The sequence below is a fragment of the Gorilla gorilla genome, chromosome 15 (assembly GCF_029281585.2).
Source record: "Gorilla gorilla gorilla isolate KB3781 chromosome 15, NHGRI_mGorGor1-v2.1_pri, whole genome shotgun sequence".
In the NCBI taxonomy this organism is placed as follows: domain Eukaryota; kingdom Metazoa; phylum Chordata; class Mammalia; order Primates; family Hominidae; genus Gorilla; species Gorilla gorilla.
The window spans coordinates 90,570,686-90,585,792 of NC_073239.2; the positions used below are offsets into that span (position 1 = coordinate 90,570,686).

The 15,107-nt window shown below is 51.3% G+C and overlaps 1 protein-coding gene across 4 annotated transcripts in view; it reads right to left on the minus strand.

Annotated features, from left to right (window-relative positions):
- Positions 1 to 904: 904 nt before the first annotated feature.
- Positions 905 to 15,107, minus strand: part of MIDEAS (mitotic deacetylase associated SANT domain protein) — a 72,282-nt gene continuing 58,079 nt past the window's right edge. For 3 of the 4 annotated variants that reach the window (XM_019009861.4, XM_063698002.1, XM_031001720.3), the window contains exons 5-13: positions 13,212 to 13,278; positions 12,584 to 12,726; positions 12,358 to 12,461; positions 11,787 to 11,862; positions 11,026 to 11,114; positions 8,451 to 8,600; positions 7,051 to 7,263; positions 5,075 to 5,271; positions 905 to 4,783 (exon numbers count right to left, since the gene is read on the minus strand). In XM_019009861.4, coding sequence (XP_018865406.3) covers positions 4,618 to 4,783; positions 5,075 to 5,271; positions 7,051 to 7,263; positions 8,451 to 8,600; positions 11,026 to 11,114; positions 11,787 to 11,862; positions 12,358 to 12,461; positions 12,584 to 12,726; positions 13,212 to 13,278 — 1,205 coding nt within the window. In that variant the 3' untranslated portion in view covers positions 905 to 4,617. The remainder of the gene's footprint in view (positions 4,784 to 5,074; positions 5,272 to 7,050; positions 7,264 to 8,450; positions 8,601 to 11,025; positions 11,115 to 11,786; positions 11,863 to 12,357; positions 12,462 to 12,583; positions 12,727 to 13,211; positions 13,279 to 15,107) is intronic. The other variant, XR_010130795.1, reaches the window with a different exon arrangement.

Here is a 15,107-nt window from a genome sequence, read left to right on the forward strand (position 1 = left end):
GGACCAGAAACGAAGGCAGCAGAGGAGCAGGAAAGTCGGAGAAGCGAGGCTGGAGACAGCAGAGGCGAGGGTGGGAAGGGGCGGCCGCGGCGGCCCGCAGCGGTTCAGGCGCTGCGCGGCTGCCCTGGCGTCCAGTCCTACCCGCAACCCGCCGCGACGTTACTGCTGCAGTGGAGGATGGGGCCAGCCGGCGAGCGGCGTCAGCCCCGCCTCGCCCCGCCCCGCCCCCGCGGCGGAGCTGCTCGGGCGTCTCCATGGCAACGGTGTCCCAGCCGGCGCGAGGCACGCCTGCTCCGGCGGCTCGCGGGGGTCGAGCGGTTGCCACGAAGCCAGCGAGGGGCTCGGGCATTTGTTTCTCTGATGGCGCATTTCCTTTTTCATAATTTAGCATTTTAACAGTAAACAACTACTATTAAGCACCGTGTTTTAAAAATAATAACCCAATCCTGGAGTGGATTTAAGATGATATTGTTGGAAATGCATCCCTCATGGTGGACTTGTCTACTCGGGTTGCTCAGCCAGTCCACCCTGCACGTGAAAATACTCTCCTCAGAACCCTGGCTTCCCGTTGCCCCTGACCACACTGTGCACCCTGCATATTTCATCCCAATGAAGCCAAAATGTCGGAGTGCGCCATTTCTGTGTATTTGTGTGAGATACTGAGTTTAGACTTTTTCTTGTCTAAAATTTTGTAAAAATCTGTCTGTGTCTACTGAGTCATCTTTTAGCCAGGCAAACATTAGTGTATTATTTTCCTTTTCCTGGCTGGCATCATTGACAATAGGCTGCTAAAAGAGAATCCTTATGGTTCAAAAATGTCGAGTAATCTCCCTGCAAGCAAGACAAGGCGCACTTATATCAACCCCAGATGGTGAAAATCCCGAGAACAAAGCATTCAACTCTGAATTTTTAAAACCTTATTTAATAAAAGGTTTAAAGATACAGAAGAACATTCAAAAGTAAATAAGTTACATAGGTACATTACAATCACATCAGCAAGATTCTTTAGTGTATTAATTTTTTTCTTATAAAAAGCACACAAAAAATAAAATCTTCAGTCTCTATCACAACTGTACAGCAAAAGAGGTAATATTTATATATGTACACTATTTTAATATGTAACAGTCTTTTTAAAAAAGGGTGCCACAGGCAGCAAACACACAAAAGGCAGTGTCTGATCATTTTTGTTTCAAAATAAAAGGAATATACTTATTTATATGCTATTAAAATATTTGTACAATAATTACAGACTGTCAAGGCTGTTCCTGTGCTCTGTCCGCTCCAACAAGGCCTTCAACTTAGAGACAAATGAGGAAAAAGTGAAACAGCTGCAAATTGTTAGAGGCAAATATTAACATAGCAAAATGTGGGGAGGACACAATTGTTTTATAAAAATATCCCTACTTCCTGTAAACCTATGGAGTTAGGCTTGCCAGTCTGATAATAAATACCGTCCCAGAAAAGCGAGCCCCAGTGAAAACAACTAAACAGGCTGAGGCTTGAGTATGTGTTGTATTCCTCCTTCATCTTAACATCTGGCACATGAGAAGAGGTTAGGTCACTGAGGCAGTTAAATATAGGTGATCCCTTTAGACATAAGCAGCAGAAGACCTTGGTGCCAGGGGTGGAGGCGCGGCAGAAGGGGTGGTATGTACCTTAGCTGTGAGGGGGGCTGCTGAAGGCATGGAGGACAGTAATGACGGCTGTGCCTCCTTGGATGGTGGAGACCTCAGAAATGGTCTGCAACACAGGCACTAGGTCAGTTTCCCGCCCTTAGCTGAATGCAGAGGGATGCTGGGAGATGGATATGGTGAGACGGTGTGGGGAGGATGTTAGAAAGCTGGAGGTGTTTATCACTTCTCAAGGAGCTCTGAATATAGGGGGAAAAAAACAACAAAAAGACAAGCTCAGGGAGAAAGCACCATTAAGGATATACCTATGCCAGCTTCTATAGCTGCACCTGCTTTATTGGCAGGTCACTTGCCACAATTGCATCTGCCCTCTAAACTTTTTAATTTTCACACTGTATCCTAGACATGAATGCATAAAATACAGTGTCTGGCGGGATAATGCAGAGAGGTACCATCTTGATTTTCCCCAGTTACATTCACCTGGTCTGGTCTCTGTAAGCTTAGAAGAGTAGAATCACTTTATTGTTTAAAGACTTCCGGCCAGGCACGGTGGTTCATGCCTGTAATGCCAGCACTTTGGGAGGCCGAGGCGGGTGGACCACCTGAGGTCAGGAGTTCAAGACCAGCCTGGCCAACATGGCGAAACCCTGTCTCTACTAAAAAAAAAAATACAAAAAGATTAGCTGGGTGTGGTGGTGTGTGCCTATAATCCCAGCTACTCGGGAGGCTGAGGCAGGAGAATCCTTTTAACCCAAGAGGCGGAGGTTGCAGTGAGCCAAGATCACACCACTACACTCCAGCCTGGGCGACAGAATGAGACTCTGTCTCAAAAAAAAAAAAAAAAAAAAAAAAAAAAATTTTTTTCCAAGTACAAGATGTTACCACTGACAAAAGGGTCTCATATGAATGATGGAGGTTTCTGTTACCGTATGCCCATAAAGGGGCCTGAAACCAAATATGATTTGAATAGAAAAGACCTTGGGAAACATAAGTAGCACTTTGGGGCTAAGCTGCGAAGGCACTCGTATTATACAAGTAATTTCGAAGAGAGCCTAAATTTGCTACCCCCCTGCTTCTACAGGGTATACCAGATTTTTGCTGTCTTGGGACACTGAGCTCATGGAAGCCTGTGGAGGAAACTAACCGGTAAGCTGGGGATCTAGGTAGTCATCCAAGAGTCTGGAGGGAGAAGAAATTTGTTACTTCCACAGCTGGGGTCCTGTAGAACCATACTAATGTATAAATGGATGCTGAAAAATACCTGCATAGTTTCAAAACAAAACTCCCTCTCCACTCCCAGTTACTGACATGATGCTTCTTGGCTACCTCATAAGGAGTAGCAGTATGAATACTTTCTGGCTCCTTCCTAATACGTTGACCTGTCATACGCGCATTCACTTAGAATTTCTTTTGCACAACTAAAGTTGAATAAGATCAGAAAAATAGCTGAGCCCCGCTATGGGACTGGAAGTGAAGGGGCCTCCAGAACCTCCTGGCCCTTTCACTTCACCCATGCCAAATATGGCTTCTTCAAGCCAGAATCCAGGCCCCATAAACCAAACTAGAATTCTGCCTCTTGCCAACTCTTCCCTCAGGCAAAGCACAGCCAGAGAAGGGGCAGCAAGAACTGCCTTGATCTCCCTTGCTCTGTGTGGGTCTAGTGACACCCTCCACCTTCCCACGCTCTTTCAGTGTTGCTATCATTCCTATCAGCAAGAGCTTCCAGAGCAACCAGGTGAGGGACCTTAGGGCCTTGGGAATTCAGGGGGTGGGGATAGGGGATGTCAAGATGCCTCGTTTTGGGATAAATGCACTTGGGCCTCTGAAAAGGAGGCCCCTGGTCCCTGAGAGGATGTTAAAAATTAAATACTAAGAATAAATAAATAGCTCCCAAATGACACGAGTCAAGGAATGAAGGCTCCTGTCCAATCGAGTTAGGAGACCTCTCCCTCCCAGGGAAGGATCCAGAAATCTCCAACGTGCAGGCCTGGGGGCTGGGTTGTGGATATCGACACTGGGTAGGGTGCGGTGAGGTTAGGTGTAGCTGCTGAGGTCAGAGCAGAGGCAAGGAGGCTGGCCCCCAGGAGGGGCAGGCTGAGCCTCTCCGGGACCTGCTCAAGGCGAAGCGCCCTTGGCAGCCTCCAGGACCCAAAGGTATTTAGCCAAAAAGGTGGGAAGCAGGAAGAGCCAGGCTTGTCAAAAGCTCTCTCCGGCCTAACCCTGCAGCTTCCAGCCTCCGTACAGCTCCCTTCCCTGCAGCAGGATGAGTGCTTTGGACAAGAACGCTAGCCCCTCCCCCAACGCTGAGAAAACTTTCTAGCCCTAGCAACGCCGCCAGCAAGCAGCAAAGGGAGAGTACCTGCCGCGGCCTCCCTCCCAAGGAGGAGGTGGCCACTCAGGACACGGTCACGGGAGCAGCTCAGACAGGCCTAGAGACTGCAGGGACAGCACAGGTGTCAGGCTGCGCCCCTTCTCAGAGAAGCCCGCAGACTCCCTCCAAGAGTTTCTTTTTCTGGGGCTTGGGGCAGGGCCGTTGCAGCCTTGGAGGTCCTCTGGGGAGGAGAAATGCTGCTCCAAAGTGGGTGAGCTTGTGCTTGGCCGGCCACGGTGGCTTCCTGGAGGCCGAGGGGAGGAGGGGGAAGCAAATAAAGGGAAGAGACTGCGGGGCAGCAGAGCAGCAGAAATCGGAGTGTGAGAGGCGGTGGAGCCCCTCCCGAGGGGACCGGGACTCTCCCGGTCCAGGAAAGCACGAGGACAGCTTCCGACAGACCAAATGCAAAGAGAGCTGGATCCTGGAGCCCTTAACGCTGCTCCCAGGGCCTTCATAAATAAAAGAGCCGTTTATGTCATTGTCTCATTTGTTTCGCAGGGAAAAGTCCCTGCAATCCTCTCCTCACTCCCTCTTGAGATGCCAGGGTGTCTGCAGGCGCTGGCGGCGGTGCGGGAAGGGCCCAGGCCCAGGACTGGGCCAGCCTGGCTCCCGCGCTCAGCCCTTGTCGCCCGCACCGCTCTCCTCCCGCAGGGCCTGCTGGTGGGCGGCGGCGGCGGCAGCAGCGGCCTCTTTCTCCTTCAGCCTCAGCGCCGCAGCCTTCTTCTCCTGCTCTGCGTGGCTCTTCATATGCGCACTGCGGCTCTTCACCTTGTAAAACACCCTGCAGCCGGGTGGGGGTTGCTCAGAACCAGCCTAGCCCACCCGGGGGCCCCCCGCGCGGGTGCGCGAGGAGCCCCAGCCTTCACCTTCACCCCCACGCTGCACAGCCGCGGCCGGCCAGCTCGCGTCATTTTCCGAAAGCTGCCCCATGACGTCACAGCCCTAGAAACCCGCTGAGCCAACCAGAAACGAGGCGGACACCGCCTGTACCTCTTCCCCCTCCCCCCCACCCCTGCCCCCTCCGCGCACCAGCCCGCGGGGGTCCCAGCAGGGACACGGCTGCCCACCTTACCTGCCACATTTTTTACAGGGGAAAGTGTTCTCCTGATTCTGGGTCTTACTGAATGTCTCTGTTTTTTTCTTCTTCTCTGAAAAAGGTAGTGCCCTTCGTGACTTCCCTGTCCCTTCCCTTGGCTTCTCCGAGGCCTGGCCACCGGCAGACCCAGGGGCGTTGGACTCGTGGCTCCGGAGGATGAGGATGTCACTGGCCTGAAGAAAATCAAACAAGGAGAGTTGAGTGATCTGAGCGAGCGCAGATCTGGAATTCTAAAATCGCAGGGAACCGGGGGCCTGAAAAGTCATATATACTCCTGCCAAACAGTCACCTAGCATGCACTTGGGTCCTTCCAGGGATATGACGACCATTGCCTCCTCCAACTCTGCATCTCTGGTCAGCTCTATCGTTTACAAAGTTGCTGCTAGAGTAATTCTGTGGGACAGCCCGAGCTGCTAGAGGCCTTGATGCTCCTGACAGGGGATCTTGGTCTCTGGGTTAATGAAGCACCTGTTGATGTTTTCTGTCATTTAGTCCGCTCATGCCCTGTTCTATAAATGAGATTCAGGCCCCTGTGATGGGCCAGATGCTGGGGACAAAGAGGTTGACACAGGCATCCCTGCCCTCAGAGCTGAGGATCTGGTGGAAGGGACAGATAGGCAGGTAGCTACTTCAGGACAGCGCACTGCAGGGACACCAAACAGGGCAAGGGCAGGGGTCAGAGTGCAGAGCAGAGGGGACCTCGGCTGGGGAAGCCCCGGGTGGCCATCAGAAGTGGCACCCTCATGGGAAAGTTCACAAAAGTCAACAGAACTCTGTAGAGCGCTACACAGAGCACAGCTCTTGGTGCAGGTGGTCGAGGCTCAGAAGTGGGCACACAGCCGTGTGTTTACAGTTTATGGGAGCTCTGTAAGCATGAGTGTACTACACACATTCCTTTTTTTTTTTTTTTTTTTTGAGATGGAGTCTTGCTATGTCACCCAGGCTGGAGTGCAGTGGCACTATCTTGGCTCACTGCAACCTCCGCCTCCTCCGCCTCCTGGGTTCAAGCGATTCTCCTGCCTCAGCCTCTGGAGTAGCTGGGATTACAGGCGTGCACCACCATGCCCAGCTAGTTTTTGTATTTTTAATAGAGATGAGGTTTCACCTTGTTGGCCAGGCTGGTCTCGACTCCTGACCTCAGGTGATCCACTCACCTAGGCCTCCCAAAGTGCTGGGATTACAGGTGTGAGCCACTGCGCCCGGCCTACTACATACATTTCTAAAAAAAAAGACTCTAAAAAAGCAGCAGCTCCCCAGTGCCCTTCCCCTCCTTACCCCTTTCTGGGAGAACTCTCCCTGGCAAGGAGCAACTATGGCCAGTAGTCTTGCTTCTTGGCCTGTGATATGGTGGACAGAGCACTGCACTAGGAGTCCAAGGACCTGGGGCAAGTCACTTAGCATCTCTGAACTGCTTTCCCCCATCTGCAGAGTAGAGGTTAACTCTGCAGTGTGAGGAACTAATGAGATAATGGAAATGAAAGCACTTTGCAGAGATCATGCCTGAGGGCCTATGATTGTCATTCCCATGGTCTCAGCTCAGTCTCATTCTTGTCAGGGACTCTGGCTCTCTTAGGGGAGCCCTGTCTGCAAACCACCAATGCTCCCTCAGTGACCCACATACCTACTGGGTTTTCACAAAACCTTTTTCCCTCTGAATCTCAAATACAGAAGCAGTAGAGTATAAAAATTAATCGCAGACTCTGGATTCAGGCTGCCTACTAGCTGTGTTATCTTGGGCCACAATTTCCCCATCTATAAAATGGGAATAACAGTAATACCTAACCACATAGGGTAGTGAGGATTAAATGAGTTAACAGCACAAAGTACTTCACACATTTCCTGCTATTATGATTATAATGAGGATCACAGTCCTGCTCTACCCTCCCTCCCACGCCCCCAGGCCCAGCTCCACCCTGCTTGCCCTGGGCTCAGCCCATGGTGGTCACACTCACCGACTCATTGGCCTGTAGTGTCTGCGTGGCTTTGACTGCCGCTGCCCGCCTGCTGCGCTCTCGCCCCTCTTCCTGCTCCTCCTTCTCTTGGATCTCTGGCACCTCCTCCTCCCCCTCCTTCCTGGGCTCCTTCACCTCCCTCTTGGGCTCCAGCCTCTCTTCACTTGGGGACTCTCTTCTGGGAAGAGGCACCCTTGGGAACTTTTGGGAAGTCTATGGGGAACAAGAACAAGGGCAGTGAGCCTAGAGCTCTGTCTCACTGCTGTAGCACAGATTCTGACCCGGCCAGGGGGTTCACCAGCCCCAGCTAGTCCTGCTCGCCTGGCTGGCCCAGCATAGTCTTCTGTACTAGGACTCTGGACTCTGTCCCCATGGCATAGTAGCCATGGGGACAGAAGAGTCTCAAGCCCTGGGAGCACCTGAGAGCGAGCGAGGGGCAGGGAGGGTACATACCAGTCGCTCCCCATTGCCACCCATCCTCCTGGACAGATGACCAGGAGGCATCCTCGGCAATGATGTGGTGAGCCAGGCAGAAGCCTTGAGTTCCAATTCCAAACTATCTTTGTAATGCTTTCTGTAGCTCTACTACCTTCCTGCCTGCAAAATGGGCAGCAAACCACTCCCTGTCTTACCGTAGCATGTCACCAAGCATGTATTTGCAATCCCAAAAATGATGCTAGGTGGATACATGGACATAGGATTAAGTAACCTTCCCTTTTAATTCTCTTTCAATCCTGATTATGCCAAGGACTCAGTCTCTGGTTGCTGCTAATGTGTCTTTTATACTTCTCTAGACTTGATAATCTCTTTAACAAAGCAAGGTCAGCCCTCAGTCTCAGCCTTGGCAGGTAACACAGCATCTAGCTAGAATTCAGTAATACTGGTTTTCACATATATTTTTACCAGTACCTTCTATTTATAGCACACAACCTTAGTTTTCTATTTATCACTGTGATATAAAACTTCCCTTCTGAGTAAAAAATGAGTTGACTTAAAGGAAAATATTAAGTAATGGCACAAGTAGTATATGAATATGACAAAAATTCTAATGGCGACACATGGTAGGATGCAGATATGGCAGAAATCAAAAAGGTGATACAAGAATGACTGAGGTTTGAGAAACAGTGTTAGAGGTTGCTAAGCGGAGATAGGAAGATGATGCTGGTGTGAATCTTGTGGGAAAACTACCCTGTGTATCAACACAATGTATTATTACTATGACACCAGCAGTACAGAGAGGAGAACCCAGCGGTCCAGGGCTCCTTGCGGCTGTCAGGGACACTGTCTTCCTCAACCTGCCCTCTGCAGGCTCCTGGAGAGCTCGGGCTCGGGCTCCCAGCTCAGGCCTGGTCCCAGACCCAGCCCAGGCTCTATGCAGCTGAGGTTGGAAAAGGAGTCACCTTAATATCCACTTCAACCTCTTCCTGGGCCGACTTCTCATCGCTCGTATCCACATCCCCAAAGGTTAGAGTCCCATTGCGGCCGATTTTCACCTGCTTCTTGTAGGTGTAGTAGAACTCCACGCACTGGGCCACGGTCTTGGTCTGGATCTGGTTTGAAGTCAAAACTGAGGTCAGAACCCTCTGGTTTGGCTCATCTGCCTGTGGAGAATCCAGCCTTTCTCGTCCCTGCATCTTTCCCTTAACTTCAAGCCAAAATGAAACCCAGCCAACCCAGGCAATACAAGCATTTTTCCAATGCCTGCTCTGCAACAAAACACTGATCAATTAATCAATGCTTCAGCACTATTTAAAATAAGTAAATAAATTAAAAAAGCTATAAAGGACAATGTCGGAACCACTCAGGAGATGGCAATATGGATTGCATATCAGAGGGCATTACTGTATTTTTTTTTCTTTTTTTTGGAGACAGAGTCTCGCTCTGTCACTCAGGCTGGAGTGCAGTGACGCGATTTTGGCTCACTGCAACCTCCGCCTCCCAGGTTCAAATAATTCTCGTGCCTCAGCTTCCTGAGTAGCTGGGATTACAGGTGTGTGCCACCACAACCAGCTGGTTTTTTTTTTGTATTTTTAGTAGACATGGGGTTTTGCCATGTTGGCCAGCCTGGTCTCAAACTCCTGGCCTCAGGAGTGATCCGTCTGCCTCTGCCTCCCAAAGTGCTGGAATCACAGGCGTGAGCTACCTCGCCTGGCCTGAATTATTTTATCAGGTTAAATTTCGTGGGCGTGCTAATGGTACTGTGGTTTTGTAGAATATCTTGGTTTTTAGGAGATACGTGCTGAAAGGTTTTAGTCATGTGACAGGATGACTGTAACTTACTTTTAATGATTAGCTGAATCAGAGAACAAGAGAGAGCTGTATACGTGTGTGTCTATGTTTAGACATAGAGAAAGAGAAAGCAAATATAGCCAATGTTAACGATTGCTAAATCTAAGTCCGGGGTGGATGGGTGTTCATTCTACTGTTCTTTCCATTTTCCTCTAAGTTTGAAATTTTTCAAACTGAAAAGTTGAGGGAAAAGGTCTGGGCACCATCTACATCCAAAGCCAGCCCTGACCTGGCAACACAGACGCTTTTCATTAATCCAGGCAAACAATTTCATTTCTCTCCAGGGAGCAGTGGCTGACAAGTGAGCATACAGAAATGTCACAGTGTCCCCTGTTGGGGGAGGAACTCAAGGGAAACTCACAAGAAAGCCCTGGAAAACCTGAGGAGGAAGCGAAAGGCCTAAGTCCTCCTCCTGACTCTGCTACCACACAGCTATTCAAGCTTAGGCAAGTCACTCACTTTTCTAATTTCAGTTTTTTCATGTGTAAATAGCAAATGGGGTTAAGTAAAACTAGATGATCTCCAGGGACCTGCCTCTCAAGCTCTGAAATTCTAGCTCTCCCATTGCATAAATCTATTTGGCCACTGGGTTTAGTTTTTGGGCAACTTTCCCACACCCAGAGGCTGTTTCCTCTGACACCACCACACAGGCTCGCACATTGCTCAGCCACCGCTGGGCTGGGAGCTCCTGTCCAGAGAGGCCAGGGGTCAGTGTGGGCCCTTTGTGTCTGAGGAGGAAACAGACATGTTTCTTCTTACAGAAATGGCCAAGTTACACATGTATTAATTAGGCCATTTACACATTTACTGTCAATTCTCTCTGACCCTTTGTTTGACTGACTGAAGGTCTGCTCATTTCATTAGGCATTAGGGGCGCCTCAGTGAATTTCACGGGCGTGTACTTCCCGTCAGTATTGCCCAATCAGGGAATAGAGTGTTACTAAAACACAGCAAAGGACTCCTCACAACAGGGCCCTTGTAGGGGAATTCATCATCAGCACTTTGTCTAGTCCCCAGGGCTGTTCCCAATACAATCTACAATCCCAAGAGGAAAGGGCATGCTCTTTTTAAAAACTCTTTTCCCTTGGCAGTCCACACAATTCTCTCTCCCCACAGCCCAGATTTTGTGAGACAGGGCTGGAAAGATGCAATTCCTTGGATTAGCAAAGCATCTGCTTTTCCAGAAGAATATGGAGAGAGGACAAGATAAATCTAGGGAATGTGGGCTTGAACAGCTGAGTTACTGGAAGGCAACTCTGGGTCAAAGGAAGTGGGCAGAGGCCCCCAGGTCAGCTCCGCAGGCACTTGCTGGCTCTCAGTGGCCCTCACCCCAGGGTGCCCTCCCCCTGCATCTTCCTCTGGGGAATGGCTCACCTCTACTTGCCACCCTCCTCCGCATCTTCCTCCTGCCTATTTTAAGTCTGATGCCCACTTAGGCCTCCTTCTGGATTGAGACCCCAGAGCTTGGCCACCCTACCCTGAAGTGAGGAAAGGATGCTTAGAACCAAAAGGGAAAAGAGACCTAATCTTTCTCTTTCTTGTATTGTTTAGGAAATTCTCTCTGAGGCTACTCAGTAGCATTGACCTGACTACTTTTTAAGAGGGATTGGTCACTGGCAGAGGGAGCCCCAAAGTCACACAGGCAGCTCCTGGCCCTCATTTGCCCTGAAACAGAGCCCAGCTCACCAGCTTCTGCACCAGGAAGAAATCCTTCTTGTAGATGGCAATGCCTTTGTTGAACAGCTTCCTCTCGGCCATCTTCCACTGGTCAGAGCCTATGGGGCAAAGAGGCAGCCAGGGAGTGAGGTGGGCAGGGCCCTGGCCACTGCAGGGCAATTGTGACAAGCAAAAAAGTGTGAGGCCATCTGCCCATGGTCTCTGCAGGCATCAGAGCCGGCTCCTCGTCCCACTTCCATGTGGTTCACAGCCTCGCTCCCTTGCTTGTGAAATGGAAACTAATATCGCCTAGCTCACCAGCTGTGGTGAGGATTAAATAAGATAATGCATGTGAAACCCTTGGTGCTCTGCCTGGTGCAGATGAAATGTAGCACTAACATGCATGGAAAACATTGGCTGCTAGGATTATGTGACTCGGTCCATGTCCTTCTTAAAGTGACCAGAACAGGACATGCACTCCTGGGGCTAAGTTCCAGGTACCTGATGCCAATCTGGATGGCTCTCCATGGGTTCCTGTCCTTGTGGCCTGGGCTTTTTTGCCTGGATGGTCTCCCACCTGCCCACTCCCTTCTCCCCTCCCCTCCAGGGCACAGGAAACCCCTGGAGAGCTACCCCAGCTTTGGTGGCAGTTCCCTCACTCTGACTCTTGGCTTATCTACCCTCCTCCTCCCGCCCCCACCCAGGGCTGTGACTCAGCACTGAGCAGGGCCCCATGGATGCTGGAGACCTCTTGAGGCTCCGGGCACCATGACCACCGCAGCCAGGCCCACCTGTGTAGTGATAAGTTGCCAGCGGATGGTTGTGGGGCCGCAGGGGCTTCTTCAGTAGCAGCTTATTCAGCGTTTCCTGGAGGGGAAGTGAGGGAAGGGTCAGGGCACTGACAGGGGTGTCGGTGGTGGACGGAGCATTCTAGGCCCTGATAAAATCCCAAGTAGGGTGGACACTTACTCTTGCCCCCTTAACTGCTGAGAGATAAGGGGTCCACTGGGGTGGTGAGATCACAGGGGGTGGGGCTGCCCAGAAAACAGGCCTCAGGTCCTCTTAAGAGAGTCCATGGCCCCAAGGGAGGCAGCACTGCTGGAGAAGGCTCTCAGCAACCAACCAGTCTGAGTCCACTGACCCAGAATCAGGGATGGGAATGGACAGGAGGACACTGCACAGCAAAACCCGGGGTCTGAAACTAGGGCTCCCTTGGGTCAAGCCCCTACAGCCCCTTCCTTAGTCAGACCCTCCTACTGGCCTCAAATGTGCATGCCAGCAGCCGTAGGTCCTGAGCAGCAGACATGGATCCAAGCCAGCCCCCACTGAGGGGCCCTCCCTCTGCTGGGGTTGCCTTCTCACCAGGATGTTTCCTCTGGATTCGTGCAGACAGTGCAGGGCCAGCTCCTGGTTGGTGCCAGCACCAGGGAAAATGCTGGAGCAGGCGGCTGTCAGCAGGTCTTCCACTGGATCCACAGGAGCGTGAGGAGGGAGGGGAGGAAACCACGTTCAGGGCGGGGCTGGGCAGGGTGAGGCCTGGCCCACCCATGTGCCTGCCCTCACTTGCTGTCCCCAGGCCCCTCCTCACCTTGCCTCTGCTTCTCCCGGCTGCTCTCTAGGTCCTCCCATGGCTGCCACACCAAGTCAGCCTTGTGGGGATCTGCAGCTGCCAGGGCACGGTCCCTCATCAAGGGGATTTCTGCCTGGAACCGGGAGCCCACGTTGATCCGTCTAGAGGAGTGAAAAGGGCAGGAAGTGAGGCCTCACCTTGCGGGGACGGAGAACTTGATGATCCCTCAGGGTGGGAAGAAGATGAGGGGGAGCCGGCAGAGCAAGGCCTCAGCTAGGTGTAGGGAGTCTGGCTTCTAGGGGCTTGGGAGGACAGCCTGACCTGGCACCACCAGAAAGGTAAGGTCCAGAGGCTGGAGAGGGGGGAAGCAGCTGCAGGTTTACAGATGGGAAAGAGCCTCTGGACCCCCCTTTCAACTCTCCTAGAGATAAGTTCAAGCTGAGCCGGTCCTTGCCCTTCCCTGCAACTTCCACACAGAGGCAGGGCGGGGACAGCAAAGCCCAGGGCCAAATACAGAAGCTCAAGGAAGCCCTCTCAGCCCTCTGCAGGCCCCACGGAACCCTCCTGTTGCTCCCAGGGCCCACCTGCACACACTGCACCAGTGTGGCCACCCACACCCCTCGGCCAGGGGCAGGGCTGCACTTACGGCTCGATGCTCACTGGGGTGGCCTCCCCCATCACAGAGAGGACAGGCGGGGTTACTTCAGCACTGTCTATGGGACAAAGAGCAGGTTGATAAATAGCACCCCCCTTTCAGCAAAGCACCCCCAATCCTAGTGGCTGCCCTGTATGTGCAAGAGTCACAGTGGTGACACACAGAGCTCACGCAGGGCACACAGGCACCTGAGTCCTGGCTCTGCAGCCTGTCACCTACGAAAACGCAGGCCCTTCACTAAATATTTGGGTGCCTCAGTTTTCACACTCACCAAAAGGGGCTATCACTACCTGTCTCCTACGGTTAATGTGAGAACTGGATAAAATAATGCACAGAGCCTGGCACTTGATAAAGATTATTATTACTGCTTCTACTACCAAAGCCATATCCTTGCCCCTAGAAGCTCCAACACTAACTCCAACATAAAGCTGTGGTTTTCTAGTAAAGAGACTGAAACTTTGAGCACACTAGGGAGGTGGTGAAGGGGATCGCTGTTTTATAGTTATCGTCTCACTTCCTCTTTGGATTTTCTGCCTCAGTTTCTCCCCAGCTAGTTTTTTTTTTGTTTTTGTTGTTGTTGTTTTTTGAGACAAAGTCTCACTCTGTCTCCGCCCAGGCTGGAGTTCAGTGGTGCGATCTCGGCTCAAGGAGTTGAACCTCCAAGTTCAAGCAATTCTCCTCCCTCAGCCTCCCAAGTAGCTGGAATTACAGGTGTGAGTCACCGTGCCCAGGCCCAAGCTGGTCTTCTTAAGGCCCCACATGATCAAAACACTCCTTTGCTTAAAAAAAAAAAAAAAAAAAAAAAACTTTGCTCTTTACTGACTCCCTCCTGCAATGTGAGATAAAACCTGCAACCCTCCCCTCAGGGTTCAAGGCGGTTCCGCTTCCATTTGTACCTCCCACCACCCATGTGCCTGGACCTGCATCCTAGCTGACTGCTTACCTCCCAACCCCTCACTCTCCCTGCACGGTCCCATCTACAGGCCTTTGCACCAGTCATTTCCTCTGCCTGGTGTGTCCTCCCTGCCCCCGCCCTCCTCCATCGCTGCGGCTCAGCTCTGGCCCCACCCCTCTTGAATACAGTCCTCACTATCCCAGGCTAGCTGCTGGGGCTTCGCTCACTGGTTGCAGATCCCACACTACCGGGAACCTCTGTTTTTTCAACTCCAAGGCTTTCATGTCAACTCCCTAATGACCTTGCATTCTCTATAGAACAGACCATGGTGTCCTGTACATTCCTGGAGCCCTCACAGGACCCAGTACAAGGCCTTACGCCCAAGTGTTTGGTAGATACTCGTGGACAGACTGATCTCTCGCTGGCTGCCACTCTGATCTCTACAATGACTTCCTCTTCCTACACAGCCTAGCCAGGGAGAAGCCTCCCCAGGAAGCAGTACAGAAGGCTGGCCAGCCTAGGGCAAACATTTTGCATCCACAGACACCAGGGGGCACCAGAGAGCTACACCATGGGTGAGGTCACAGTCAAAGGTTAATTGGCCAAAGGCATCTATGAGCTAGCTACTTCCACTTAATCCTCTCTACCACCCTAAGGGATTGGATTATCCCATTTTGCAGAGGAAATGGATCTCTTTATGGAGTGGGCAACATTTTTCAGCAGTACATCACCCCAAGCCAGCCCAATATTTCCAGAATGTCTGCTTTTGGCCAAAAAGACTGTTCGAGAGCCCCAGAGACTAGATCTGCCACAAAGGACTATGAGCAAACAGGATGGCCTGGGCATGATGTTCCAGCTTTATGTGTGCTAATGCACCTGAGCCTAGGAAGTGGCTATTAGGTTGAACCAAAGGAAACTACTATTTGTGAATCCAAATATTATGAATGAATATTGGCAATTTCATCATCAACCAAGTAATACTAATATCCCCA